The sequence below is a fragment of the Catharus ustulatus genome, chromosome 14 (genome assembly GCF_009819885.2).
Source record: "Catharus ustulatus isolate bCatUst1 chromosome 14, bCatUst1.pri.v2, whole genome shotgun sequence".
Classification (NCBI taxonomy): domain Eukaryota; kingdom Metazoa; phylum Chordata; class Aves; order Passeriformes; family Turdidae; genus Catharus; species Catharus ustulatus.
In genome coordinates, this window is record NC_046234.1 from 2084632 (window position 1) to 2107821 (window position 23190).

Here is a 23190-nt window from a genome sequence, read left to right on the forward strand (position 1 = left end):
TTCAATCTATCCTTAGTGTTCTCCCTACCTTAAGTAAATGAATAGTTCCCCAGACATGAGAAACAAAAGGGCAGAGTCATGGAGTACCAGCAGTGGCAGTGAATTGATGTTGCTGCTGTTCATGCTGCCCATTTATTTCCTGTGCAGGAAATAAAGACTTTGAGGATTTTAATTTATATTGAACATTACATCTATACTGAATGTTAAATGTATTACAAGCAGAAAGCAGAGACAACAGAAGTAAATACACATGAAATAACTTTGCTGACCTTGGTCTGGTTTAGTACATTGCTCACATGACTTAGCCAATTACAGTAATTTCACAAATACAAGCTGCACCATTTTGACTAAGATTTTGCTCCCAAACCAGAAATGTGGCTAATACTCAGGAGCGGCTAATATGTGAATAATTTTCTGACATTTACAACCTCAGAAGTGCCAGCCAGAGTGCCGAGCCGAGCAGCTGCAAAGCCGGCACGTCGCGATTGTTACAAATTGCTACTTTGTTGCGCCGCGGGTGGAGCCTGGCTGCCCGCAGGCAGCACGGGGGGCGGGGAGAGAGGAGGGAGAGCTCTCTCCTTCCCTCCTCTGCCGCAGTCCGGGTGAGAGACGGGGGGGCCCCGCGCCACCATTGCCGTGGCTCAGGGAGCCGGCGGGGGCTCCGTGCCGCCTTTGCCGCAGCTCAGGGAGGAGGCAGGGTGCTCCGTCCCCGTCTGCCACGGCAGGAGCAGGTAGGTTCCATCCTGGTCCACCGCTGCTGCGGCAGAAGTGGGGAAACTCCGTCCCCGCCCGCTGCCGCCGCCACGGGTGCGGGGAAGCTCCGTCACTGCCTCCCACCACGAGGCAGCGCCGGGCCGGGGTGACCGAGCCCAGTGGCAGTGGCGGCCGGCCCCGAGCGGCGGCGCCGAGCAGCGGGCAATGCCAAGCGGCCCCGTCGAGTGGCAGAGCCGGGTTGGGCCACCTGGCCCCGTCGGCAGCCCCAAGCGAGCCGAGCCTGCACAGCCTTAGCTCAGCCAGTAAACCCCGCCCTGCCGCGGTTCTGTTACTATTTGGCAACTTTGTTGCACGCGGGTCCTCGCTGCAAATGACAGAGCGGCTTATACTCGGGTGCGGCTTATTTATGGACAAAAACCGAAATGTTTGCCAACACCCAGAGATGCGGCTTATACTCAGTGCGGCTTGTATTCGTGAATTTACTGTACTAAATTGCACATTTCCAAAAATTAGACTTAATAGTATTGCCATGAAATTGGTAATTTTGAAAAGCAGGTACACTTTCCACCCTGCTCAAATCAGAGCACCCTGCTCAAATCAATTGCACTTTGTGGTCCTGACCTGTCCCTGTGTGCAGGGAGATCTGTTCTGGGAAGATTCTTCCTGCCAACACCCAACAGAAGCACCTACAACCCCAGCAAACCTTCATCTGCAGTGGCAGATGAATTCATCCTAAGAAATATTAAGGTGTGTATTAGCTTTCATTACTGTTCTCTTTCCAGAATACCTCCAGGAGAGATCAACTTTCACTTTTTTCCTTAACTCTGGCTGACAGAGGCTAATTACTGGATTTGTCACACCCTTTCCAGCACCTACTTTAAACTCTTTCTGGACACGTATGAGTCCCTCCTTCAGCCTTTTGCAACTCTCCCTGTCTCAAACTCAGCACTAGCACTATCCTCTACTGGTGTAAAAAACTCCCAGGAATTCAGATTTTGAAGTTCATAGACAGTTGCTTAGGCTTTTACAGAAGAGCAATGCTGCAGGATGGCCAGTGTAAGAAACCCAGACACTTTCTTCACCAGAATTCTTCACAAGACATTAATGATAAAAATCCCACTCTCCTTCTGAGGAGAAAAGGGAGATAAATGTGTCCTAGGTGGTCATATTAGTGAATGTTGAGCACACAGATGGTCTGAAGGTTTCACAGATTTCAGATTTATTTTACAGGACAGTGTGACCAAGGCTGGCTTTTCTCTTAGTGACAACAAGGCTGGGGCTGATCAGTTCTCTCACCTGCTGCTGCCTCTGCTTTGTTGCCAAAACACTACAGGGCTTTTGCCTAAGTACCATACATAGCAAGAGGCTCTGGTGGAATATATTTTCCTCATGCTTATAATAAAGACTCCTTTACAAAAAATTGTGTGCACAGCCATGCAAACACACAGAGTACATGGCCCATCCTGTGGACTGAAAGCCTCATGTCCCTCTTCCAACCCAAAAAGGTTGGCAGATCTCCAGCATCAGGATCCTTTGGCTGTAGTGAGGAACTACTCTATTTAAGTAGTGACAGAGGCATCAGGGGTTCTAAGGCTTCTTTTTCACATGAATGATGTCTTACAGTGGGGCTGACAGAGCTTGGTAGTTTCAGGTAGAAGCAGCCCCTGTTAGAGTGCTGGGAGATTAATGGAGTGCCTGCTTACTTCTGAGGAAGAGAGGAGAAGGCTTCTTGAAGATCTATAATGTAAAACTTTTCAGCTAAGACATTTAATTCCCACTTTGTTAGGTCTGCCTGCCTGCCAGCATTTCTTCTCCTCTATTGTTTTCTTTACTATGGTAGAGGGTTTTTGATACTGAGCTGACAATGTCAACCCACGGAAACACTTGGAAAAGGTGAAGCGGTGGGAGGGATGGAGTTCATCCAGCTCCTGTGCTGGTCTGGGCAGATGCTGCCCCAGAGCCCAGGCAAGAGCACAGCTGCAAGCTGCAGGGGCAAAGTCCTTCCTGATCTGTACTCCTGTGCACTCTACAGCAACCCATTTTCCTGAGGGTTGTATTAATTCCCTTCCTCACTGATGGAATAATACACAGTAACTATATGAGTGAAAAAAATCACATGTGATTCTGTGAATTTGAACTAGTTAAAAGCTTTTGATAACACTGTGTGTTTTAGTGGTGTGTTATGCTTTTTGCAGAAAACTCAGCCCAGATTTTCAGGTGGCTACTGAAAACTTCTGCTGATAATAAGCAAATGATATGAACTTAGATCATTACCATGTGAATTACAACCTTAGATATGTCAGTCATCAAATATCTTGGTACCAAAGACTTGCCTAATAGAGGCTGGAGTATTACAATAATTTCATAATTACAAGCCGCACCTGATTATAAGCCACAGCTCCAGATGTCGGCACCGTTTTGTTCTTTGTCCATATCTAAGCCGCACTGGATTGTAATCCGCACTTTCATTCGCAGTGAGGATCCGTGTGCAACTTTCACAAAGTTGCCAATTAGTAAAAGAATTGTGTGATCGTGGGGTTTACTGGCTCGGCCCTGCTCGGGCGGCCTCCAGGGAGTGGCCCCAGCCCCGCTGCCGCTGCCGCTGGGAAGCAGGGGAGCGGCGTCCCTGGCCAGGGTGCGCTGCCGCTGCACCACCATCTGGGGCTGGGTGGGCTCCAGCTCAGCTCGAGGCTGCTACTCGCTCGCACTTCCAGGTTGGGAAATTTCCGAAATTTGTTCATATATTGGCCGCTCCTGAGTGTTAGCTGCATTTCCGGGTTGGGAGCAAAATTCTAGTCAAAATGGTGCGGCTTATACTCATGAAATTACTGTAACATACACAGTTGATATACTGTTGTTTCAACCACTGTTGTGCACAACAAAATAATTTGAATAACAATTTAAAATGGACCAAGGTAGCAAGAAGGGACATATATCCATGAAAGGATTTTTCATGGTTAGAGACTGACATGGTTAGAGAATTAGTAGACTATTATCCTAATAGCTTCTATTTTCATTAACGTCTTAATGAAAACATTTCCCCACAATTATAAAGCATGACTGCAAATCTTAAACACTGGAATGTGTGTTCTTTATCAAACACACACTTCTGTGGCTACAGCTGATGCTGCACCACTCTGGGATTTCAATGGAACCCAATGACAGATAAACTGTTTACATTAAAAGACTTTATCAAAGTTATTTTGCACCTAGTTTCATCCTAATCCATCTGATTTTTCTATAGCTTTGACAAGATGACCTCTCTCACTGTGTGTGCTGTATTGATGTTATTACTGAAGAGTTGTTCTTCAGCTTTTCTGCTGATAACAAAGTAAAGGGAAATGTGGAGGAACTTGGGGAGGTAAACAGCTTGTTTAGGATCTAGCTAAAAAATGGGAAAAATACAACAGGTAAGGATATCTATTGTTACAAGGAAAGTAATCACTGTTGCACTTTAAAAAGAGTTTACATGATATGACGAAGGTATATTATTCCTTAGAATTTCATAAATTCTAAAAAATTTAACTTGAATAAAGGCATTGAAAGCTCAGCATGTGTTACAAAAATTCTTTTAAGACTCAGCTAAAAAGTAAAACATTTTGAATTTAACTATCTAATACTATTCTAGCAAAAAAGAATTATGTTTATGTAAAATACAAAAAATAGAGCACGGCCATGGATTACACCCATGTCTTGTGTTTCCAGGGTTTTCAGAAAAATGGCAATCACTAAGGGGAGAAGGAAAAAAAAATCAAGTAGAAAAGAAAAACATCTTATTGATTTGTTCTGCCAAAACCACTATATACATGAAATACTGAAAATGGAGCAGGTCTGTAACTAGTATCAAAGTTTCTTTGGTTCAAAAACACACAGAACACTAGCAATGTGCTTTAAATTAAGTACACATTTAAAAGGTTAACAGGACTACTCCTTAGGCAGAAGAACAAAGAGGAGCTGGTTAAAGAAAATTTGGTACACCACAGCTACTTAAAATACTGTATCCAGGCACAACTCATTTGGATGCCTTTGAGCTCAAAGCTTATTTGAATTACACGGAGGTGTTTTAGAGAACAAAAATACTAACCTGTGTTTTATCTAAGCTCTTTCAGCTGAACTGAGCTACTAATTAAAAATCTTCACTATTCTTCCTAATTTCTGACGTACTTTTTAAACAGAGTAATAAAGCCATCTAAAAAGCTGTGTCCTTCCTCAGAGAAGAGTGTTAATATTAGCATCTCTGAACTGCTTTGTCATCTCCTGCTTTTACTAACAGCATGTCTGTCATCTGCCTTGATTATACCTCTTGTAGCCAGACTGAACATCCCGTGCCATACTGAGTGCAATACTGATACATACACCAATGCTCCTCTCAGTGATAACACCACAAGAGTTCACAATCCAGGCAATGCTTACATGTAACAGTACCTTTCAAATGATACATTAAACAGATGTGGACCCAATATTACAAATATGTGACATAAAAATCTATTGGGTTGGTCAGTGTACGTATTAAAAACCATTCAATTAGGTCAAATTGTGGATAACTTAAAACTTTAGAGACAGCAATTTTAATAAAACTGTCAATACAATTTTCTTTGTAAAAGCATTTGACACTGATTATGCTGCTTATATTGAAAGAGAAGCACAAGGTCTATATCTCCAGATCTTTTATTGAACTGTGAGCACAGCATCAATAGCCGCTTCTCAGCTGTAAATGAAAATTGATTCCAAATCTAACCCATTGTTTTCTGCATATCTTTAATCCCCAATCACCCACAATGAGATGTAAGAATCAGCATTTTGTCTATGGGACAAAGCATATGTCACATGGCCAGCACGGGAGGCACTGTGGTTGTGTTTACATATGTAAGATGCAGGTGGGTAAACGCAGCAGCACCTCAGTGTGAGGGCCAGAAGGTGGCAACAGGAGTTGGCAGCTGGGGTGGAGTCACTGTAACTTGCCTCATGCTCTACTGCAATTACCTACAAGCTTACAGATCTAAAATCTGAAGGCACCTGCAATGAACATCTCACTGGACCCCTTGCAGGTCACAGTCCAAAGATTTTCACTCAAAAATTTCTGCATAAGGCCCACAGCTGCTAGAAAGCTAAAAAAAGAACCCACAAAGTTTCCATGCAATTTGCAGCAGTTTGGCACTAGAAGGTTGAATTTGCAGTCAATTCTCACTTGCTGAAGCCTTTTAAGCCCTCTGGGGTGAAATTGAAGTGTACAGTCTCAAACATAATTTTCTTGGTGATATATGGCTAGACCATCATCATGTATGCCTTAACCAAAGTAAACATAACACTTACATCAAGGAGGGTTCTCCAAATCATGTGTATAATTTTTAGGAGCAATTCTAGTTATTCAAAGTTCTGTTTGAAAAGGGAATGCCAAAACTGGGCAGCAGGATCAGTAACAGCCTTGCTGATGCTATCTGCAGAATAAATACCTTCCACTGAATTCAAGCTGGTAGTTCCTATCCTACCCAGAAATGAAGCACAACTTTTCAGTTACATGACTGACTGGAGCTATTGTGGTTGTGCTCCTCCTCAGTTGTGAGGAGAAAAGGGAGGAGATCTGTAACACCTGAAATAGTACAAGGCCCACAGACCCCTAAGTAAATGCAATAGGGTGCTCATTCATAGGAGTGAGGGAGGAAAACAGAAGAGCTTTGTTTCTTGCAGCCAAGCTTCTAACAATCTTCCAGCTTGACAAATGGACTACTGCTAGTCTCAGAACATGGGCTGATAGATCAAACTCTCCCCACATACTACAGACTTTCACTAAAAGTTGATATCCAAGTATACTTATGGATCAGTGTCACTACTGTCCTATAAAAATTGAAGGGTCCAAGCAATTCTCAAAGGACAAATCCTAGGGCTCCCTGCTGACCACTGTTACCAAAGATTTTTGATTTCCTTAAAATTAGAGTAGAAATAAAGGAAACACACTTTGCATACTGTGTTGAGGTTTTTTGAATAAAAGTGAATAAATACCAGTTCATGCTTCACATTGGCTACAGGCTTATAGCAGAAAAAAATCATAAAGACTGTAAAGACAATGATTCCATTTCCTTACAGAAATGCTGCATAAACTGCTAGAATGGTTTTGAGCTGAAAGTTTTAATCTTTTTTCTCCCTGCCAGAATGAGCACATGTACACCTGAATAACAATGGTCATTTGACTGCAAAATATTTATGTTGAAAAAGCCCTTGAAGTTACTTTTTTGTTGTTTATGTATCTGAGCAGTGGGCCAGATCAACCTTTCTTCCACTTTCCAATCCCTTCTCCTCAAAGAGATGTGGCAGAGGATGCTGAAGTGTAATGAATGAGAGATGCAGCAGAGTCCTGCTGCTCAGCATTGCAAGGCCTTAGCCTGCCAAAAATATAAAGGCAGACACAGTCATTAAGTCAGGAAACTTAAAAAGCTGTGAGCTATATAATTTTGTCTATACCCTATTTGTAATACAAATAGAAGAGATGCAACCATACATATGTGGGGTACACAGGAAAGCTAAAGGTTCCCTCTTAGTGCAAGACATTCAAGAAATGTTCTCAGTGTGCTTGTGTCCAGTTACTTTATTTGCAATCCCTAAGGATGCCGGTCAGTAATTAGATGACACCAAATTGGGTGGTCAGTGGTGGGCTTGGCAGTGCTCAGTTAAGAGTTGGACTTGATGATCTTAGAAGATACTTTCTAACTGAAATGATTGTATGATAAAAATTAAAAAAGAAAAAAAGGAAATTAGTACACAATTTTGAGAAACTATTTGAATGGTCCCTATGGTGCTCTCTTGTTTGTCTGCAGCCTATGCTGTGAATGTATTATTGGGAAGACAAGTGGTGGTTTGGAGCAGTCTGAGGTTCCTGCAGCTAGGACACATCCCCAGCACTGAAGAGCCCAGGCTGCAGGCCCTGGCCTGGGAGCAGGGACACTGCTCACTCCCACGATGCTGCCTTGGTGAGAGGCATGACCCACACTGTCAGCAGTGAGGGCTCCAGAGCTGTCAGAGCCCCTCTGTGCGCTGGGTTCTTTCCTGCTTGGGATTAACACCAGAGATGACATCTGCTCAAGTCAGCAAGGGCTTTTCATTTGATGTCAGCAAGCACTGGTCCAAGCATTTGCTTCTTCATTCACCAGTGATAAGGGATTTCATCCTAGCAGTATAAACTGTGTGAATTCAGAACTCTGTAAATTCCACTTAAGTCACTAGAGAACTATTACTGTAGGAAAACAGCAGTAACTGCTACCTGACCTTGTATTTCTATTTTTGTGTTTTAGGCATCTCAGGATCACAATGTCATTTTACAGGACCATTTGGGGAAATTTGCAAACCTGATGGTGTCATAAGTCACCATGTTTGCACAACACTGCATTGCACAAGTACAGGATTTTGACCCTTTGGCTTCAGAAGACAGCGTGAGTCTTGCCAGTGCTAAAAAATACTGACTTGTATGACTAAGGGGTCAACTTTCACCAGAAGGTAAATCTTTCCTGGCATGACCCTGAAGGATGGATGAGGTAGGCTGAAGGAGAACATTTAGGCGATTTAAAAATAAGTAAGAAAGAACGATTGGCCTATAATTAACATTTCCCAGAGTGAACAGATGATCTTATGCTGAATTATAGCGTTACCTTCCTCTCTATTGCAGACATTTAAACATTTGAGTCTATTGCATATATAAAGTAAAATGAAGGATGAATTTAACACAAAGTTTCCTTTTTTTTTTTCTGATAAGAATGTTGAGAATATGAATTTCACCAGCCTTCTTTCCCAGCAAGATCCATAAATATTTATAAGGTGGGAAGGATAGAGAATGACATGAGCCAGTTTTCTGAAAATTATTCTTCATTAACATCCCAAGTACGTGGAGAAACTTTCAGTATTGATTTAGAGCTACATGCTGAGGGCTTTCCCTTTCACAAATGGGAGTTACTGGATTACTTGGGACTCCCAACCTTTACTCTCTGACTGGAACAAAAACTTACAAACCAAATTTGCGTGTGTGGGTAAAATGCAAATAAACTCTATAGTTGTGTTTGTGCTCTTATGTGGTCCTTTTACACACACTTCCAAAAAGCTCATCAATTCAGAAAATGGGTGCAAAGCAAGGGGAGGCTGTTCCACAGTTAGCTTGGTACAATGCAGGACAGAGATTAAGAACAAATTAGCTGTTCCTGGGTGATATTCCGTGTGGTCTCTTCAAAGGTTAAGAAGTCATAGTTCGGTTTAGTTTATTCCGCTTCACAAAGTTAACCAGCAAAACTGAAATACATTCCTGTTTGAAAAACTTTCCTCTAATGAGAAGGAAGTAAGCAAGGTTTAAGCTAATGGATTCTGCACCCCACCAAAATGCTTTTCATGAAAATATAGTAAGTCAACAGACAAACAGATCCAACCAAATGAAATAACTTTGTCAGTTTAAATGGTCTATGCACTTATATTAGATATATTTACCTGTTCATTGTCATCTTCATCACTGCTGAGCTTTAGATCATCCTCAAGCATTCTGAAAAAAAAGGAACAATACAGAATTACATGTAATGCATTAACTTTATGTACAATGGGCCAAATCTACACCTCAGCAAAGTCAAAGGAAAAAACTCTCTTCCAATTCAACAGCAAAATCAGACCTGAGGTAAATAAACTGATGAATAATCCACATATGTATGTATTAGTGCTTCTTTGGGATTCTAGGGAAGAACAAATTACTTTCAGACTCAACCACCATGAAGTTCGGCAGTCAGCTGCTCTTTCATGTCCTCTTTTACTTCCACATTGTCTCACAGGGATTAGTCCCTATACACCTACATGTGTTTCTGAATCAGAAGAGAAATTCAGCTCTGAGACTGTTAAAAACTGAGAAAACGTCATCCATGTTTCATTCTCAGTCTGGGGCACCACCAGTTTCCTTTCTGGTAATCCTTTCTCAATCCCCACTTTATCAAACTGAGAATGCAAAGTGGGTAATAGCAAGAAGAGGAGGTGCTTGTCTGAGGTTTGATGGGATCTCACAGTTGTTAGTGTCCAAAGGCAGAGCAAACATTTTCCAAGCTGGGAACCTGCCAGCTCAAACCATCATTTTTATTTATTTATTTTTTAATACAGGGTAATCTCACAGGCCTGCACACTGCCCTTGGTTAAAGGGGAAGGAAGCTCCTAAAAGATATGGTTGTCCCTATGGCTCCTTCCCTTTGGCAAAAGAAAGAGCTGAATTGCAAATTACTGTATTAACACTCACATGACTTCTTTTAATCCAAGACCTAGGTAGAGGAAAATACACGGGGTAAGAAACCATGCTATGTGCTGTTACAGAGACAGAAAAGTCTATTATTTGGGGATCTGTCTACCTAGAGAAATGAGCAGGTAGGTTTTTTTTTGTTGAAGACCACCAGTAAATCATGGAAGCCTCCTGACACACGGAATTTTAAAGAGGGGACAATAATTCAATGTGGAAATTTTAGAACATTTGAAGCCCTGATGGTGCCCTTCAAAAGTGAAGGAGATGTTTAAACTGGTTTGTGAGTCATCTGCCTTTCAGCGACCTCTGCTGTCAGGCAACCCAGTGGTTACAGAGTATCTGGACACACAACTACCAGTCATTAGCATCCTGATAATTGGCTGATGCCTCTCTGTATTATATGAACCCATAAAAGAACAACTGCAGCACAGATTGAAAAAAACGCCAAACTTCTAAAAGTTAGTGTTTGTGGGGCATTGATCTTGTCTGGATGCCAGGTGCCCACCAAAGCTGCTCTATCTCTCCTCTCTTCATCTGGACAGGAGAGAGAAAATGTAACAGAAGGCTTGTGGGTTGAGAAAAGGACAGGGAGAGATCACTCAGCAATTACTGTCATGGACAAAACACTTGATTTGGGGAAATTGATTAGAAGTATTGCCAATGAAATCAGAGTAGGACAATGAAAAATAAAACCAAATGATAAAACACCTTCCCCCCACCCCTTCCCTTCTTCCTGGGCTGGACATCACTGACAATTTTCTCTGCCTCCCCTTTCACAGTGGTGCAGGGGGATGGGGAATGCTCAGTTCAGTGCACATTGTCTCTGCAGGTTCTTCCTCCTCAGAGGAAGGATCCTCTCACACTTCCCCTCTTCTTCCAGCATGGGGTCCCTCCAGCAGGAGCCAGCCACTCATGAACTTCTCCAACTTGAGGCCTTCCTACAGGCTGCAGTTCTTCAGGAACTATTCCAGTGTGTCCCTTCTGTGGGTACATTCTCCAGGCACAGGATGCTCCAGTGTGGGTCCCTGCTGCAGCGTGGCCATCTCTCTTTGCAGGGACAGGTCCTGCCAGCACAGTCCTCCCATGGAGTCCCAGCCTCCTGTGAGCATCCCCTGCTCTGGTGGGGGATCCTCCCAGGTTGCACTGGATCTCTGCTCCCCATGGACCCCCATGTGCTGCAGAACCTCTGCTCTGGCACCTGGAGCACCTCCTGTCCCTCCTTCTGCCCTGACCTGTCTGCAGAGATGCTCCTCTCACATACTCACACTCCTCTCTTCCAGATGCTGCTGCACAGCAATTCTTTCTAAAATCTGTTATGCCAGAGGTAGAGCCACGATCACTGTTGGGCTCAGCCTTGGCCAGTGCAGGTCCATCCTGGAGCTGAAAGGTGTTGGCTCTGCTGGAAACGGGGGAAGCTTCTGGCAACTTCTCACAGAAGCCACCTCTGCAGCCTCCTTGCTACCAAAACCTTGCTATTCAAACTCAATACTCAATTTTTCAGGAATTATTAATCTTTAGAGGCCTGTACTTTGGTGATGAACAGAAACTTTTAATGCTGTTTATCTAGCAGACACATTCGTTTCCCCAGAGCCATGACTTGCTGTGCCATTCTCAATGTATTGCTGCGCCTGGATCTATTCACAGTCCCTGATTGTTATCTGCAAGTCTCATTACACCAGAAGGACAATACCCCCAGGAAACCAAGACCATTTTCATACAGGACTATATCATTCTGACTCTTAACTCTAATTCAATCCTACACTCCTACTTTGAAACCTAAATTTCACTTTAATGTGTAAATTATCCTCTGCTTTAAAGAATCACTGCTAGATAACGCATTCTATTGTGATTTTTAAAATGCAGATTTAAGCGGATATAAACGCAAAGATCTTTTCAGGAATGAAATCGAAAGGGTGGTATTTTTCTTTCTTTCAGCTATTGGGTGGTTTGGGGTTTGCGTTCTTTTGGGTTTGAGTTTTGGTTTCTTTTCATTTGTTATGTGTTTAATTCCTTTTTGACATACTCTTGTAGAAACAAACCAAAAAAGACAAAAGAAATTCTATATTGGATAAATGGAAAGAACGAAGAAGAAAACATAAAAAAGATAAATGGATACACTTAGTAAACGAACCCTACAGCCATCTGAAATGGCTGATTAATAACTGTCCTCATACAGCCTGTACTACAGATACTTTCTAACAAGTACAGTAAGTACAAGACATGTTTATTGAATACTGAAAAGTATAAAATTGATATAAAACAGTATTAATAGGAAGGACAACTGTTAGAGTTGGTTTCAGAGAAATTAAATTTGCAGTACTTAAAAGTTTCCTTCAAAAGACTAATAGATGTTTAGACAACTACAGAGAGGAAAAAAATGGATTTTAGCATTTCTTTAGCAGTTCAAAGCTTATCACTTTGAGTATATAATTCTTCTTAGCTCATTCTGCTAAATGAAGAATATGTCATGCCATTCAGTTCCAAAACTCAAAGCTTAAACAACTAAACCAACCAGTTTCTAAAATGCATCACACTCTTCTGGCATATGGAATAATTAAAAAGAAACTGAGTATAGTATCAACCAGAAATGTATGGTAGCCAGAGAAGTGAGGAAATAAAGATGCACAGTACATGCAAATGTAGAATGCTGAACATTTCAAATAACCTGCTCCCAGAGAATATTGGTAAGAAAAAATAATATTTTACAGAACGCAGAGGACTAGATGGTGTTCCACAATTTTAAAATGTGCTTAATATTCTGAAGACATGGGTCACAGTAGCTTGTACTCTTTAATGTTTCTATTAACTCATTTATAAGCAAGTGCCATCTGATTCCACCCAAAGCCCAATAAGGACTTTTTAAGATTGGCAGCGACCTTAATTCAAGGTAACTATTTCAGTATCAAATCTAGGAAGGTATTTTAGCTTCAAAGCCCTGAGACAGAAGAGGTCTGTATTACAGCTCTCCAAAACACTGTCTGGATGGTCTGAATGTGAAATTAGGCACTCTTGAGTGAGAGGTCCCTCTAAATACCCATATGATCTATTCTGCTCTATGTAATTGTTCATCTCAGAAGCACCCGGACTGGAGATTACAGAGTATATTTGTTATTAAGATCAGGACAGCTATTAATAAAGGCCAATTTGGAGGCTATGTTAAAATTACAATGAATACTGCCAATGAGGGCAAATCAAAGAGAAAACTGCCTGTATCAGAAAGCTACCTCCAGGGGTGTTATGAATTCATTTTATTTCCTATTCTTCTCTGACCCAGCTGACAAGATTATTGAATATACATGTACTTGTTTGTCTTTTCATCCATAGCTAATGCAAAACACCACTTTAGGGAAAGAATAGGATTAAGTAGGATTTTTTATTTCATTATTAGAGCAATGCCATTTACTATAACAGCTGAAGTTGTGTCAGCACATTTATTATAATCTACAATTTTCGAGGTTTAAAATTTGGAATGTGAAATTATTGCAAAGCAGAAATGTTGGGACAAAGCAACATATTTATCTGTGGTGTAAGCAGGGGCAATCTTATTGACTGACTACAATACTCACTTCCTCCAGGGATGAATTTGCTCCCAAAGCAGATTGTTCCTACATTACAAATTTAGCTAGACAAATGGCTGAATAAGGGCTTTATTAGGATGGGTTCTGTAAAAGTCACACTAGAAATAGTAAGAACATGAACATTGAAAGGGGACTTGTAGCCCATCCTGACTTTTGAGTTCAGTGGATGCTTTGTGTGACTTTTCTCAGGGATGTTTTGTGCACACCAAACCTGTCAACAAGGATCCCAAGGTGAGGATTTGATTAAGAGACATGAGGTAGTTAATTCCCTGAAAAAGAACTATCACAGTGTTATTCCATTTCAGTTACTTTTACAGAAGACTCTGAACTTCTTAAAGGACAATTTTCACTGCATCCCTTTTTTTTGTTTGTTTATTGTATAACATAATTAAATGTTTTTAACAAATGAATAAGGTCTTGATTGCTGGTAGATGTCTATGCATGCTATACATTTATTTCTTCCTGTTCTGGTTGTGGAGGGCTGGGATGAGAATCTGCTGTGTTTATAGTAACATGTTTGGTGATACAGCTTCATTAAGGAGGAGCTGTTTAAAAGGAAGCATGGATAGGATAAGGCTCTGCATGTCTAATTTACTCTGGGATCAGTTCACAACTGCACTGGGGCTCACTCCAGTGAAAAAAGCCTTGTGGGAATGAAATGGATGGACAAAAGGGTGCTGGCAAACAGACAGCCAGGGGACTATTGAGCAATTCCCTAATCCTGATCTGCCCAGAAAATTAACTCTCTCATGTCAAACAACATCTGTACAAAATGCATATCCCATCTGAGTCATACCACAACAAATACAAGTGTTGGTTCTGCAGGAAGAAGGACAGGCAGTGGTATTAACCAGACATACAGATACGCCATTCTTTTCTTGCCAGATTTGGCTCTGGTAAAATGGGAATATATTTCTAAGATTTCTGTGCTACAACTAGTTATTCCATTCAATATTAAAGGAAGAGCTCTGACTGTTATAGCAAGTTTCAAACTTGTGAAACTTAATAAGACTTAATCCAGGAGAGGCAGGAATCTAATAAATGTCTTTGGGGTGAAAAAAGTAGTACACTTTTATGAAGCCCTTGTCGCTCCTGTTTGCAGCAATATTCCTACAGAGGGAACACGGTCCATGCAAATAGTGACTAGAGCTGAGATGCAACTTTTTCTGCCCCTGAACTTGCATGGAAATAAGGCCATTAGTTCAACACAATCTGCTGGTTTACCCCATGGACTTCATACTCAACTTCTTTCTCATTTTCCTACTGCATTTCTCTGTAGTATATAAGGCTTCTCCAAGAGTGGTTACTCAAAAGGTATGATGCAAATGACAAACTGCATAATGGAATTCAGATGTATTTCAAGAATGTGTTGCACACACTGGAGCACAATTTTATCATTTATCAAGGGGGAAGAAGGGGGCCTATGTGTGTGGAAACATCTAACAATAGATTTCCCGAGAGAAGTTCATAATACAGTGAACAAAAAACTGAGGAAATGAAAATAAATGGTAGAGTAATTCCAAAGGAAAAAAGAAGATCTTTTGTTTTAAAACATCACATCAATAAATCTTGAAACCTTATATTCGTTCTTTTGCTGAAATGTTCAAGTCATCCTTACATTATTTCCTCTGAGATACTGCAAGAGTTATGGTAAAAGAAAATCTCAGAAGATTAAATGGAATTTACAAGCACCATTTACCTTAATAGTCAGGACCATTTGTCCAGCAATTTTATACATACTTAAATATAATTTATTAATTTTCCCTTCTCTTCATCCACCATTTTCTTTCATTATATTTTTGTCAATGATGAAGTCAGTCTTGCAAACTGTTACTCACAGAAGTAAGTTCTGCTCATTAAAGCAGTACCAGTGGCCTGAATAAGGCTAATTTGCCTAAGGTATAGATCAACTCCTCAGTCTATGGTCTTAAATCACCTCCCCTTAGAATGGACTGAAGTTAAGTTTTGTGTCTTCATTGCAAAACAACCTGTGAGCAGTAGAGGTGTCTGCTCTCTTCCCTGCCACAGGAGAGGCACTCATTATCCTGCTGACATGGTCAGCCTCCTCCTGGCCAGTGATGGAGAAGATGACTTGCTAGGAGACACTCCATTGTGTGTTGTCACATGCAGCTTGCCTTAGTGTTCCTGGCACCATATCAGTAATTAGTGTAATTACAGCTAGTGAGAGAGAAGTAAGCCCTGTGGCTTTCTGTTAGGTACCTCACAATTACAGAGTGCACTTCATTACTCATCTCTCTGTACCATCTCTTAATTTCAAAAGGATTAAGCATAATTCATTCTTTCCATAGAAGAATTTCTTCATCCATCCATCCATCCATCCATCCATCCATCCATCCATCCATCCATCCATCCATCCATCCATCCATCCATCCATCTATGTCTATGTATAAAAAGCTCTTCAAGGCAACTAAAATACTAATTTGCTACCTAAGTGCATTATAACTACTCCTCTGTTGACAGGCATTTTGTGTTTCATTAAAGCTGAAAACTTTGGCAGGAGGGAGAAACCTGCTACCAAATTTTATGGGAATCTGTATGTTTAGCACAAATAATTCTCTGGTATATCCAATAACTTCACCTCTCTATTGAGCTTTAATTCTGCTTGCAAACAATGTTTCCAACAGAATGGGATCAGAACTGGGTCAAAATATTTTCACAGTGTAACAGGAAGTTCCAAAAAGTCACAGAAAGCAGTATCATTTTGTTTCAAGCTGGTGAGTTGATATTTTTGCCTTAATACTCATACCACTGGGTTTGCCTTCTGCCTTAGAGAAGTGCAATCTGCTTCATCTTGTGTCTCCCTCACTTCCCAGCAACTCTTCAGTACACCACACATCCCTGCTTGGCAATTCAGAGTGTGATGTATCATTGAAGCAAGAAGAGGGGGAAAAAGAGGGAAAAGAGAGACAAGAACAAAGAAAAGTAAAGAAAAACATAGGGAGTGACTAATAGTTTCTAAAAATACCAGTATAAAATGTGCATTCTTAGAATTTGTAAGGAATAAAAATGAGTACCTACCTTTTTTAGTGTGTTCAACTCTGACTGTGTGTACACAGCTTTTACTATTTTCCCTCTGATAAACTACAGTGGCTGATATAATTTTGGGTTCTGCTATTTATCAAAAACAACATATAGTCCAAGAGCCATTTCTGTGATACATACTCATTCCCAATACATTCCACATGAAAAACACCTGCTTACTCCAACCATATTTGATTAAAACTGTCTCCTACCCAGAGCGCCACTATTTTCTCTGGTAAACAAGGCTTCAGTTGGCATATTTACACACAAAGGCTATAGGAACTTAGCACACAGTTGAACAATGATGGATAATTCCACCACAACTTGTAAAGGTGGCTTTAAAAAATCATACCAGAAAATATGTTAAAGAAATTTGTTTAACAAAGAACAAAAAACCATAGGACTGGCTCATCTATCCAATGTTCCACAGTGCATATGACCCTGCAAGTGGGTCTGGCTTCTTCATTACTGTGCAAATGAAGAACAACTTAATAAAACTGTAAAGGAGTTCTTGTTCAAAAGAAAACCTCGAGATGTTTAATAAAGGCTGGTAAAAGGATGTCTTCCAGCTGAAGCTACTGAAAAGGCAACACAGTGCAGTTGTGACATGGCTTTCAGCAATGTTGTGGAGAATGGAAGCTTTAGCTTCAGAAACAGTCTTTGTGCATACGGAGGAAAGCAAAATTTGCCACATCAGGTTTTTAAAGAACACTGTAATCTTAGTGCCTGACCCAGAGATTTTCAGGGGTGTGCATTACCAAAGCAGAATTCCTAACAGGAATCCAAACCCTCTGTATTGGCATGCTGACGGTGCACAGTGAATAAAGAGCAGGGGTTGGCCACAGGGAAGATGAGCAAGTACCAGGGGCTTGTCTGTGCATGGGAAAACTGACCAAGACTTTCAGGGCTGCCAAGGCACTACACCTCTACAAAAAATACTGCTGCACCATGCCTGGTACAGAGGGTAGCTCAAGGATGATCGACAGCAAAAATCCCCACAGAAAGCAAAGACAAGGTGATCTTGGGGAAGGTGATCTTCATTTTCACTGCCCTAATTTGTGATTAGTTTTTAAAGACAATTTTGTACCTGCAAAATCCTACATCAAGAATGCACAGCTATCCCACAGATCTGATACAGACTTTGCAAAGACAAATGAATCTTCAGTAAGACTGTTTACTTCTATCTCTAAAAGAACATTCTGCTGATCAGTTTAAAGATGTATAAACAGATGAATCCAAGCAGTACTAAAAACTAGCATATAGGGGATAAAACCAAGCAAGACTAAAACTAATATAAATTGATCAGATTAAAAAAAACAAAACCAAAACCAACAAAACTTAAACGATTTCTGAATGGGGATGATTTATAAGGCACTGCACATGCATGAGAGAAATCAAGTACTAAGCACAGTGCTGAAAACACTGACTCATGCAAATAATCCTTACTCCTGCAAGCACTATTTTTCAGGCTCAGATCCAAACACAATGCCTGACACTGTTTGCTCTGATAATCACTCTAAGATAAACAGATATGAATAACCGCAAACACTTCCAAGAATTTCCTTTCACTTATAATGTAAAAAGAAAAATTAGAAGATAAAATGAAAATGTATGTTTCCATTTCCAGATTTCATACATCATTAATTCTGTAAAAATATATCCATCTTCATGCTGATAGTTCTCTTTGCTTGGCAAGTTTGAAGAATGCAATATGCTAGATAACCTGATTGAAAATTTGATCCTATTGTTTAACAAAATGAGGATTGTTTCATAAGGGGCTCCATCATGTCTGTGCACATTTTCCCCTAAGTAGCAGTGTAAGACTTGTATTTCCCCAGACAGCTGAACACTTACGTTGATGTACTTGGCTACAGATCCAATCTTGCTCTGACTATAATACAGGAGAATTTTTCTCAGCATTTTGAATTATGGTGCTGAAGTAATTTAACAGTGCCTTCTGTGCATGTTACACAAGCTTTCTGATACTGTTAGCTCTTACTGAAAGTTTGCTTACCCTATAAATTGTGCCACATGGTTAAACCATTATTTGTCCTGAAAACTCAGGATACTGTTTTCAGTATCACTGCAAATGGTGTAACTGGAGAAGCCAGCATTCCCCCCACACACACCCTGTGTACACACACCCTCCAACCTTCACAGTCCCTATGAAGTCCATCTTACTTTTGAGCTCTCTGCTCATGTGTGCTTGCAGAGCCCCCTAAAGCACTGGAAGAATGAAGCTGTGAAGAACCAACCATTAATGGTTGGTTTAAATGGCTGCATTAGCAATACTCACAGACATTATTTATGTCCAAGCTCAGAATGGCTGGGGTGGGAAGGCATCTCTGCAGTTCAACCCCCCTGCTAAAGTAGATTCACCCAGAGTGATTGCACAGGATCACATACAGACCAGTTTGGAATATCTCCAGTGAGGGAGACTCCACAGCCTCTCTGGGCAGTCTGTTCCAGTGCTCAGTCACCCTCACACTAAAGAAGTTTCTCCTCCTATTCAGATGGAACTTTCTGTGTTTCAGTGTGTGCCCACTGTCCCTTGTCCCCTCTACTTTAATATCTCTCTCCCACATTCATCTTGAGACCATCTTGGTCTTCCTTTACCACAAAGCCTTTGAGGAGCATTGTGGTTGATTCTCTGAAAGGCAGGCTAATCTTATCTTCATATCAAATTAATTAGGAGATGAAATACATGTTACCATTGAGAAAAACCTCAAAATATAGTCCTCAGTGCTAAAAACATTATAAGAAAGAAAATTCCACACTACCATTATTTTCCTTCTTTCTGACCATTTATATCATGTCTGGCACTTAGTTTCTTTGTCCATGACTTAAGTACCTCAATGTTATTATCAGATAAATAAATAAGAAAATTAGAACATGAAATTGATAAATGGATATACAGTGTTTTCTTTAAAGGGCAAAACTTAGGGATGATGCAGACTAAATTTAATTGATAAATTCTGATGACATCATGACTTTACAAAGGCAAATAATAGAATAATAATATCCCAAAATTGCCAGACTGGATTGGGTCCATGGTACAGCTAGGTCTACATCTTGTAGAAGAGGTTGGTCAATGGAACAATTTGCTACTGGCATTTTTCCTAATACAGCTGGAGTGAAAAACTGGTTCATTATGCTCATAAAGCACATATGTCTCCCCAAATTCCTCATTACAGTATTTTTTCAGAGTTTCTTTGAACCCTGGCTCCACTGTTGGCAGAACTGGAGTCCTAACTGTAGTCTGTGTAAGAACCTATTTGCTTTTCCTGGCCTTTTTATCCTAACATCTAAATTGTGAGAAAATAAATGGGAATTTCATAGATTTTAAGTGAGGGTAGGTGCTTGCCTCCAATCAAATTTCAAAACTTGATTTTGTATCAGTATAGTTATAAGGACATAAATCACCTTTTTTTCCTAAGACTATTCTTTTGTACTTTCTCAGCTGCCATAACAAGTTGAAATCTTATTGACAATTATCTTCTGAGGAACGAGTGTGTATATTCACCTTATGCCTGACTTGCAAGCTGCAAAGCCCTCCCCACATTTGATGGGTTTTGATGTTACTTCAATTGAAAAAGGACAAGTCCCACAAAGAGGAAATTGCAGAATTCACCTTGCACTTGGTGCACAAGCCGCTAATCTACAGACTAATCCAGTTGATACATATGGTTAGGCAGTTGGGTAACTATCAGGGCACAACACCACCTTTCATCTCCTAAGGTAATGCAAAAGTTATATCTCAAATCCAATTTAAATTGGTGCTCCCTTGAGCTCAAAGATAATTTCTCTCTAATCCTCTTCTGGTTGTCTATAGGGTAACCTTCAAAATCTCATAAATGACACTATAAAAATGATCAAGTCATAATTTTTTAGCACAAAACCTAGCTATTTTTCCTGGTGGCACTATGCTCCAGCTGTTATCAGATTCAATAAATTTTCAACTGCCTTGAACTCAGCATTTATTTTACTTTTCCACATTTTTGCCAATGAAAATACCGCAGCACTGCTTGAAGAGAAAATAATCTTGTCAATTTTATTGTGCCATATCTGAGATGATGAAGGTCATGCTAACTACAAGTCTGTTCCAATTGCTGCGGGGTTGGGTGAGGTGGGCTTTTAATTTTATTTTTGGTTTTCCCCTTGCTCCTACCACAAAGTAATAGGGATTTTCCCCTTTCATTCATCTTGTCTTTTGTTGTTTTTAATCGACCACCCATCAGTGCCGAATTGCCTTGTAACTGTCTGCTGAGCTTTCATTTGACAGAGATAGCTGCTATTGTTAGCAGGAGCCTTCACTTCAGCCCATTTAACTTTCCTCAGTTTGACAGCTTCACAATAGCCACCTTCCATCTAAAGAAAACTGTGATTTAGTAGAAAGGGAATGTGGGACAACAGCCTGATCTGTCACTCAGTCTCCAGTGAGTTCTCTTGGCGTAAAGTTCCCCCACAAAGCTGGAGGATGAAATACTACATGAAAGTAAGATGGTCATGAGACATGTTCAGTTATATATTCTGGCAAAATCTAAACAGCAATCATACTTAAAAATACAGCCCTTTCCTTTCAATCATACCCCATGCTGGGCAGAAAAATAAATATTTTGACTAATTCTAAATGTCCGTTTTTCATTTACATTGTAGAATAATACTTGACATTCCCACCCACCCCCCCCTTAATTCACCTAGTAATTGTTCTCAGATTGATCTACAAGAGCTCCTAGTGGAAACAATATGCCACAAATAAATTAAAGCTTTCATTGGACCAGTCATTGGTCCTACTCCATGTGAGTCTACACGAAAAAATGGTGATTAATTAAGAGTCTGGATGTCTTTCCTTACTGACAATTTAAAAAGTCAAATTATAGCTGCCTTACCACAGCCTCTGAATATTTCCCAGCTCAGCTCCACGCTGATGTCCTGTGTCATATGTCCTGTGCAAATACATTTTTAGCTGATTTTTAACTGTTGTGCACTTATGCCTAACACCCTTTTGCATTTAAGCTTAAATCTGGTTTTATCATTTGGCATAAATGACATGCTGTAGATATCCCACTATTAGATTTTCAGGCATCATTTTTTCCTAGCCAGTTAAGTAATGTTATTTTCTTGTCCAAAATCTTGGTTCCCAATTTAATGAATACTCTCTTGCTAAAAAAATGTGTCTAGAAAATTGAATTGGATTACTATAAAGCATAATTTATTTCAGTCTATCTTTATGCCTTTCTTTAACTCTCATTTAACTTCATCAGACAAGGCATGAGAAAACAAAGTTGGTAGAGCTGCATGATGCAAAAGGAGCCCACTAATCTGACTTCTACATTCACCTGAGTCTGAGAATCATTTCCTGGTATTTAAAATAACTAAGTTTGTTAGTGGTGTCTAATCACTGAGCAACATATGAACTTCTGTTTTGCAAAACTGCGTGAAGAAATTACCACAACTATATGGAAAGGTGTGTACAGAAATGGAGACACAAAATCAGATAACAACAGGCTCCAGTAAAAAGAGAGATAATAGCTACTAGAGAGGTATCTTGCCCAGAGTTCACTTGTGAGAGAGTACCCACGAGGCTACAACTAGGAAGAACACCAGACTACTCCACTGTTTCTAATTAGAGAGGACATCCTTCATTTTATAGCTCCTGTGGTCCAATTTGTAGAGAGCCATATCCCCTAAAGCTTTCTGTAAACCAAATTAAAACTCATTCCATCAAGGAGTTTTAGCAATATATGGTCTTTGATCACAATATATACTCATGGTCATGGAGCTGCTGCAGGCAGCAGCAGATGGGGGACGTTGGCACTTTTTTTTTTTTTTAAATGGAAACAGCAAATTTCTTCTAGGAAAAAACATTTTCAACACCAGAGAATCTGGTTCTATTTAAACAGTCATTCACAAGAAGGAACAGTACATACAGTCTCTCTCTCTACTGATTTTCCTAGTATTCTGTGACTTTTAATTAAATCATTTTTCTCCCTCCTTTTTTTATTCAAGACACCTCAAAGCTTCAGTTCAACAAACATTGTTGGCAACTTCTTTTTTTGTCTAAATTATAAAAAAGTTAGCTTAGGGCTTTTTGGAAGCCTTAAGACTCCATTAATGCTTTTGAAGTTTGCAGTCCCTTCTCAACCCAGAAAACATTCATATAATGTGCAGCAGTAACACAAACGCCCTACTGGGATTTAACCCAGATCTGCACAAGGAGAGGAGATTCTGCCTCTATGCCCATTCAGCCCTTAGCCTCTATGCCCCACTATCAAGAGTGCCAATTAGCATTACAGGTCCTGGATTTGGACACATGTCCATTAGACTCCAAGGGAGAACTTCATTTCACACAGATATTGAATAGCTCTGAGAGTGTGATGACTTTTGTTCCCCATAAATCTGCTTTGAATTTGAACTGGTAACCTGAAAGTGAAAGGATCCTTCATCCCAATGTTAGGGTAGTCCATGCCAACCAGAGTACCCTTTACACCAAGAATTTGGTGTCACTTAGTGGTTGAACTTCCTACACACACCTCACTCCCTGCAAACATGGCCCTCTCCCATTCCTGTGGGGTCTGATATAAACACACAGCTCTAAGTGTATCTGGC

General features: G+C 40.4%; 1 protein-coding gene across 5 annotated transcripts in view; it reads right to left on the reverse strand.

Moving 5' to 3' along the window:
• Positions 1–23190, reverse strand: part of AFF2 (AF4/FMR2 family member 2) — a 340514-nt gene that overhangs the window by 88096 nt on the left and 229228 nt on the right. For all 5 annotated transcript variants that reach the window (XM_033072136.1, XM_033072135.1, XM_033072139.1 and 2 more), the window contains exon 8: positions 9178–9229. In XM_033072136.1, the coding sequence (XP_032928027.1) occupies positions 9178–9229 (52 nt within the window). The remainder of the gene's footprint in view (positions 1–9177; positions 9230–23190) is intronic.